This window comes from Mus caroli, chromosome 9, assembly GCF_900094665.2.
Source record: "Mus caroli chromosome 9, CAROLI_EIJ_v1.1, whole genome shotgun sequence".
Lineage (NCBI taxonomy): Eukaryota > Metazoa > Chordata > Mammalia > Rodentia > Muridae > Mus > Mus caroli.
Genome location: NC_034578.1, coordinates 11,291,148 through 11,298,444, shown reverse-complemented (window position 1 = coordinate 11,298,444; position 7,297 = coordinate 11,291,148). Strand labels below are relative to the sequence as shown.

The window sequence follows — 7,297 nt, the reverse complement described above, 5'->3', positions numbered from 1 at the left end:
CTCCTCCTCCTCCTCCTCCTCTTCTTCTTCTTCTTCTTCTTCTTCTTCTTCTTCTTCTTCTTCTTCTTCTTCTTCTTCTTCTTCTTCTTCTTCTTTGTATATGGATGTTTTGCTAGCATGTATGTCTGTGCACCACAAGCTTACCTGGTGCTAGCAAAGGCCAGAAGAGGGTATTAGATTCTGCAGAACTGGAGTAACAGACAGTTGTAAGCCACCATGTCAAGGGAACTGAACCTAGGTGCTTGGGAAGAGCAGCCAGTGCTCTTAACTGCTGAGTCATCTCTTCAGCCTCAGTGTAGTGATTTTAATACCAGTGTTATTTATTCCTTTGACATACAGTGTTTTAACTGAATTAAGGTTACAAATAACTTTCAAATACTACATATATCATCACCTGAATATTAATTAACACTTGTACCATTTATATCTAACAAACAAAGAAAATGGTATCACTCTGAGATGTCGACTAAATGATGGCATAAGTACTACTGCATGCCATTACAATGTCTATTTCTTCAACTTGCTAAGTTAAGAACTCTGTATACAGAACAGCTAAACAGCAAGTGCAGTTACCCAGGGCCCATGCTATCTTGGTGTGCAGGAGCCAGGTGGGCTGTCACAGCGAGAGCTCTAGGAGCTATTCCCTCAGGCGTCACACTGGCTTCCAGCTTGATTTCCCCAATGCTGCCATTAGGAATGGAAATGGAGGCACAAGAGCACTTCTACCCAGGAGCCCCTGCAGGAGTCCCTTCTCCAGCTCTATCACCTGGCCTGAAACGTTGTAACCAAGCCTATGTTGTTTACAGAGGGGTGCACTTTGCTACAAGCCATTTGACACTTCTCTTCTGAAAAGTGGACAGTCCAAAAAACTTTACCAGGTCTGGATTGTGACCTTTTCCATGTGGTTGCTTGCTTTTAGCTTTCTTTGTTTAGAGAAGTGCCAGGCCCAGGCTGCAGATCTGTTTTCCTGATAAAGTATGCTCATTATGCTTCACTCAGTCTGGGGTTTTACTTTAAAGACTAGACTCTCTGGTATGCACAGCTTACTGGCCACCAAGTCAGTGGGCAGAGGCTGTGCTTTGCATCTTGAGGCATGGTCCTGTGCTGCCAGTGGATTGGACAATGCCCGCCAGCTGTTTTCAGCTGCCCTCACTTTCACTTTTCTGTCTTTCTCTTTTTACAGTTCCTCTTCAAACATATATATTTGTTTTATTTTTAAGTGTGTGTGTGTGTGTGTGTGTGCTCAAGTCAGCCAAAAGAAGGCATCAGGTCACCTGGAGCTGGAGTTGCTTAGATGTGAGCTAACTGACGTGGTTGATGGAGACAAAACACTGATCCTCTGAAAAAGTAGCAAGTGCTTTTAACCACTGAGCCATCCTTCCTTGTGTTTTCTCTTTGTATATAGACAGTTTCACAGTTAACTAACTGGCCAGAGACCCTGTGAGCATTCCAGCAGCTCCCTGCTCCTCCAGCCTTTGAGTCATCGGATTTCCTGCCCCCTCCTTCTCCTTTAATAAGTTTCTATCTTGGTTCTAGGAACAAGCTTTATAGTCGTGAGGTCTCTGCTTAATGCCACTTAGTATTTACTGTGAACCAGACACTGCTGGGTGCACAGTAGGACTGCAACAATGAGTGACCACACAGTCAGCACCTCCTAGCCATTCTTCCAGGGGAAGAGTAGAGAAAGGAGCTTGGAGGCCGACCAGTGCGTGGGACTAGCATCGCTTTCCTACTTTATATTCACGCTTAATTTTGGATCTCAAATGATACCCTTCCTCTTGAGAACTGGCGCCAAGCCTTTCTGTGGGGGCTCTGGCCCCTCCATTTCAGCGGTAGCCACTAGAAGTTTCCATCAGAACAAAGCTGACACAGTGAATTCTGAATCAAAGAACTGTGATTCATACCCATATGTGTTTCATAATCAAAGCAAGAACAGGAATCCCAGTTGAAGCTTCAAGTCAAGTCCCATATCTATCGATGGACTCCCGTCACATCTGCCTCCTGTGTCTGTCCATGTGCAGTCCCAACCATACATCGTCCTTACAGGACTCTGGATAAAGATACCATGAGGCAATAGCATGGAGTCTTTCTTTCTTCAACAGACATGTGTAGAGCAGCCTTCACAGCAGGCACTGGTATAGACCCTGTGGGTACAGTGAGTAATAATAAGCCCTAGTTTGTGGCTTTTACAGTTTAACATGAAAGCTATAGATAAATCAAGCACTTACACGCATATACCAGCTGCCATTTATACTTATATTTTAAAAGTGAGCAATGTTATGACCAAGCAATATTTTTTGGATAGTTACCATATGTCAGGCTCAGTGACAGGCCCTTTTAGATGTTATGTCACATAAGCCCCCATAACTTTATGTGGTAGGTATTATAATTTTCATATTTTATAGTCTGAAATTATGTTTTTAAAAAGAGATTGCCAGGCTGTCTAGCTACGACATGGTAGAGAGGTTTGACTCAAGGTTGTCTAATCTTAGTGGCTTTGCTGCCCTTGCTCTGAATGCACTTGGGGAACTGTCAGGGGGTTCAGGGTTGCTTGATCTAACCCATGCTGATTGTGAAGATCCACACAGAACACATTTGCCCTTCATCTCTGTCTTCAGGAAAGATTAATTGTAGGATGACTGAGCAGGGAACGAAAGCACTGGAGTTGTAATGAGAAAGAGAACTCTTACCAGAGAGGCAAAAGATGCAGAAAAGCAAGCTAGGAAGTGACCATAGGTGACAGTTAGGGTGAGTTCTGTGATGGCACAGGGGGCAGAATGGACAAATGTAAGAACCAGCAGAGGGGAAAAGAAGGGGAGTCAGGGGAGAGTAGCGCTTTTACTTCAGACCTGTGGCTTTGATTGTTGGTGGCTTTGGATGCAGGAGGCTGGCAAAAGAACAGACTTGGCGAGTGACAACACAGGCATGCACTCTGGGAAAGACTCTGGGAAATTTTACATCAGAAATGCAACATAGAAAGATGTCAGCACAAAGCACAGGCATGAAGTTCAGGTGTCTTAAAGTCAAGATGACCTGTGTTCCTGGTGGGTGGCATTGTGGCAAGGGACAGTCAGGCAGGGCAGCTGTGCTGGGCACAGGAAGATGGAGCCAGCATTGTATTTTATTTTGGGAAGACACATGATGATGACAACAGGCAGAGATGAAAGAGCTAGAAGTACAGACTGAAGAGGAAAGGCCTAGAAGGTCACTGCAGGAATCAACTAGGGATTCTCTAAAGTAACTCTGGGAGTTCGTTGATGGAGAGCAGCCTTCTGGATTTTCTCTTTACTTTATTTCTTTGTAAAATTAAATCCTTTATCAAGTTAAAAGTAATCAATCACAGTGGTCTAATGCTGAATAAAAATCCTAAAAATCCTGTTTAAATATCCTGGCCTCTTATTGAAAGACAATGCAGAACACATTTTTAAAAGACTGAAAATGTAATGTATTGTATAAAATGGCCTCTTACATGATTTTCTTTCAGAACTGCTCACTAGCAATTATTAAGTTTCCTTTTACAGAAGAAATAAATAATATAACTTATTTATATTACTCTATTATACACTAAGTCTGTATCTAACAGTATAACCCAAATACAACCTTATTCCTGATAGGATCTAGCTAATCAAATTTATATCTTACTTTTTTATGGAAAATTCCTCTGACTTTATCAACAGATATTTCTGGCTTTTATCTTTAAGTGTTGTGTAGCATACAGTTGTTGAAAGTTGGTATCAAAAAGAAATTGTTGAATGACTAAGTATCAGAGACTCTCTTCTCAATAATTTTGATAGAAAGTCAGACATAAATTGTTTTAAATCTCACTCACCTATGTGGGAAAGTGTTTAAGAAATAGATATTGGTGTGTACTGGATTGGGTTACACTGAAGAATAGATATGTGTCTGAGGCTGCAGCTCGGTGGTAGAGCCTAGCTAGCATACTTGGAGTCCTGGCTTCAGTTCTCAAGTCCATGACCCTTGTTGTACAGTAGGTTTAAATACTGTTTTCTTCTCATATCCTCTCCAAACATCAAACTACACATTTATGGTAAAATTTGTTAAGAAAATAACATTAGATTTGGAGCGTATCTCTCCTTAGGGTTGTTGTCTTATTTGAATTTGACTTGTAATATAAACCCCATTCACTAGCATGTGGTCTATATCCAATGCGTTGTTGGTGGATGAGCCACTTGACACATGAGTGATGGCTGTGGACCTAGAGCATGTCCATCTCAATCTCTATCCCTAATTGGCCTCTGTGCTTTTCAGTAACAGCGAAAGTCCTTTTCAGGGAAAGACCTGAAATTCCTGGTCCTTCAGGGTCCCTTGAGCCTATCTCATTATGAAGCTGATCCATTATTATCTGATGATGACACTGTGCCCTGATTGGTCACTTGCCTTCTGCATACATTGTCACACTATTTTGTGCACTGAACTTTCCTTAACTGAAAAATTCCACGCAGGAGTCTTAGTGATAAAATGTAGCAGAGGGCAGCCTTCCACACCTTACCTGCTGTGTGATTACACATCTTACTTACTGTGTGATTATACACCTTACCTACTGTGGGGTTGACCCTCCTGGGTCTCTGCCTGGGGATTCTGATCTCAAATTATATTCTTCACACTGCTTTGAGGTACTGCTTTTTTAGTCTCCAGCTGTCCACACATCCCTAAAACCTATTCCAGTCTTTCTCACAGGATGGTAATATCCCTGGAACCCTGGAGAAACTCCAAGCCTCCCTTCTCATCTCTTGTGAGATGAGATGAGTCAGTACTAGACCTCCAAGTGGTACCTAGTGTTTCCTCTGTCATCTCAAGGCAATGACAAGTGAGGAGAACTGAAACCCTTTAGACTGGTACAACAGGATCACCCAGCATCTTTATTAGGAAGACTGTGTCTAGGAGAAGCATTCTGTGCATTTCCTGCTGAGCTCTCTGGTCTTTGCAGGGTAGATCTCAGCCTCTAGCTTTACCAGTGAAAGCCAGGTTACTAAGAACTCAGTGATCTTCACCTCAGGCTCTACAGCAAATACATTTAAATCCATTTACATTTGATTTCAAAGTTTTGCCTTCTTTACTGTAACATAAAATCTCTGAGTTTTTAAATGTCATCTCTCTCTCTCTCTCTCTCTCTCTCTCTCTCTCTCTCTCTCTCTAAAAGGAGCCTTATATCCAGATGGGACGTCTGGAAGGAACAAGGAAGATGACATGGTCCCCCCTGGCAAAAACTACACCTATGTCTGGCCAGTGAGAGAAGAATATGCACCTGCTCCAGCAGATGCCAACTGCCTGACCTGGGTGTACCACTCACACATTGATGCCCCTAAGGATATCTGCTCTGGGCTAATTGGCCCCCTGCTGGTGTGTAAGGAAGGTAGGCAGTCTCCATTTCCAAAAGCTTCTTCCCAGGTGTGTTGATCCTGACTTTTGTACAATCCTGTCATTTGCACCAGAGCTGGCTTCTGCCTGCATACTGTGGAATGCAGGTGATCCCTGTCACATTTACTGAACACTGCTGGCAGGAGAGGGGCCACCCCTAAGGTTTAGTTTACCTCCAACTGCGTTTTCTTTACACTCTTAATGTTCCTTAAAGGTGTACTGAATAGATACTCAGGGATGAGGACTGATGTGGACCGAGAGTTTGTTATCATGTTCACTCTTGTGGATGAGAACCAGAGCTGGTACCTGGATGACAACATCAAGCAATTCTGCACTAATCCAAATTCCGTTGACAAAAGTGATGCTGTTTTCCAGAGGAGCAACAAGATGCATGGTGAGTGTGTACCATGGTGCATAACAGGCGTTCTGCATGATGAGTACTTCAGGGAAGCAAGACACATGGAAACCCTAGACCTTATTCTCAAGATGTGTGGATTTGGATGACAGTGATTTGGTATAAGACACAAAACACCTTGAATCCCAATAGTCTGAGAAAGAAAGGAAAGGCTGTATACACAAGCTACATTAGGTAGGACAGACAAGACAGTGGTATAGAATATCCTTATCTATGGTGGGATGTCGAAGTGTTAACTCTGTACAATACCATGGATGCTGGGCACTCAAGAGTGCCTCTACCATGCTCATCCAGAAGGCAGCATTTCACAGTGCCCTCCTGTTCAGTCACTTCATCACACAGTGCTTTCTGAGCCTTTCCTGGAGAGGGTTTGTAAAGATGTTCCACTTAGGACTCAGCGCTCAGAGTCCCTTATTCTCAGCACTCTAAATAGTGGGATTATTTTTATATTGGGGATTGCTGCAGGAAAACATTATAGCAATGACCCACACATGGATTGTCTAGCTTTGGTCCTGCTCCCATCTGCAGGGGAGTGTCTTCCACTGGTGTGTTTGTGTTTGCAGCCCTCAATGGATTCCTTTTTGGAAACATGCCTGAGCCTGAGATGTGTGTTGGCGAATCTGTGTCCTGGCACCTGTTTGGGATGGGGAATGAGATAGACATCCATTCCATCTATTTTTATGGTAACACCTTCATCACCAGAGGGCACCGGGCAGATGTTGTCAACCTGTTTCCAGCTACCTTCCTCACAACAGAAATGATAGTGGAGAATCCTGGGAAATGGATGATAACCTGCCAAGTCAGTGACCACCTGCAAGGTAAACTCAATGGAGGCTGGTGTGGAGGGGCTCGAGATGGGTTCTACTGTCCTGGACTACCAGCCCAGGACTGGGTTCTACCATGGTCACAGGATCTCTTAAGTAGATTTCCATATGCATCACATTTACTTAACTATTTAGCATCTGCAAAGCACAGTGTGTGTTTAGCATCCTCTCTATATATTTATTATGATGTTCTTAAGATTAATTTGAAGCCTTAAAGGAACTTAGAAACTAGTACTTCAACATTTACAAAGTACACAAAGTGGGTGACATACATTCCCCATGGAACTGTAACATGAGCCTAGATGTGTGGGGAGGAACTGGGTGGAAGAAGGGATGAAAGGCCACACAAACTGAAAGAGTTCATATTCTCTTCCAGTGACTGGAAATGAAACAATTCACATTTGACCCTAGAAAAGTACTTGGTAAGAACAGGAGTCAATTTCCCACCCAAGCCTTGAATCTCCCTTCATTCATCTTTAAGTCCTTGTGCCAGTTCAGCTCAGATCCAAAAACGTCTCTGTAAGAACATTCTTTTTAGTGAGATAAAAGTTCATTGGCGCTGGGCATGGTGGTGCACGTCTTTAATCCCAGCACTCGGGAGGCAGAGGCAGGCGGATTTCTGAGTTCGAGGCCAGCCTGGTGAATTCCAGGATAGCCAAGGCTACACAGAGAAACCCTG

General features: G+C 43.3%; 1 protein-coding gene across 1 annotated transcript in view; it reads left to right on the top strand.

The window, feature by feature from the left end:
• Hephl1 (hephaestin like 1) overlaps nucleotides 1-7,297 on the top strand; it is a 61,732-nt gene that overhangs the window by 15,295 nt on the left and 39,140 nt on the right. Inside the window, exons 3-5 of the mRNA XM_021173073.2 lie at nucleotides 5,162-5,374; nucleotides 5,594-5,773; nucleotides 6,358-6,612. Coding sequence (XP_021028732.1) covers nucleotides 5,162-5,374; nucleotides 5,594-5,773; nucleotides 6,358-6,612 — 648 coding nt within the window. The remainder of the gene's footprint in view (nucleotides 1-5,161; nucleotides 5,375-5,593; nucleotides 5,774-6,357; nucleotides 6,613-7,297) is intronic.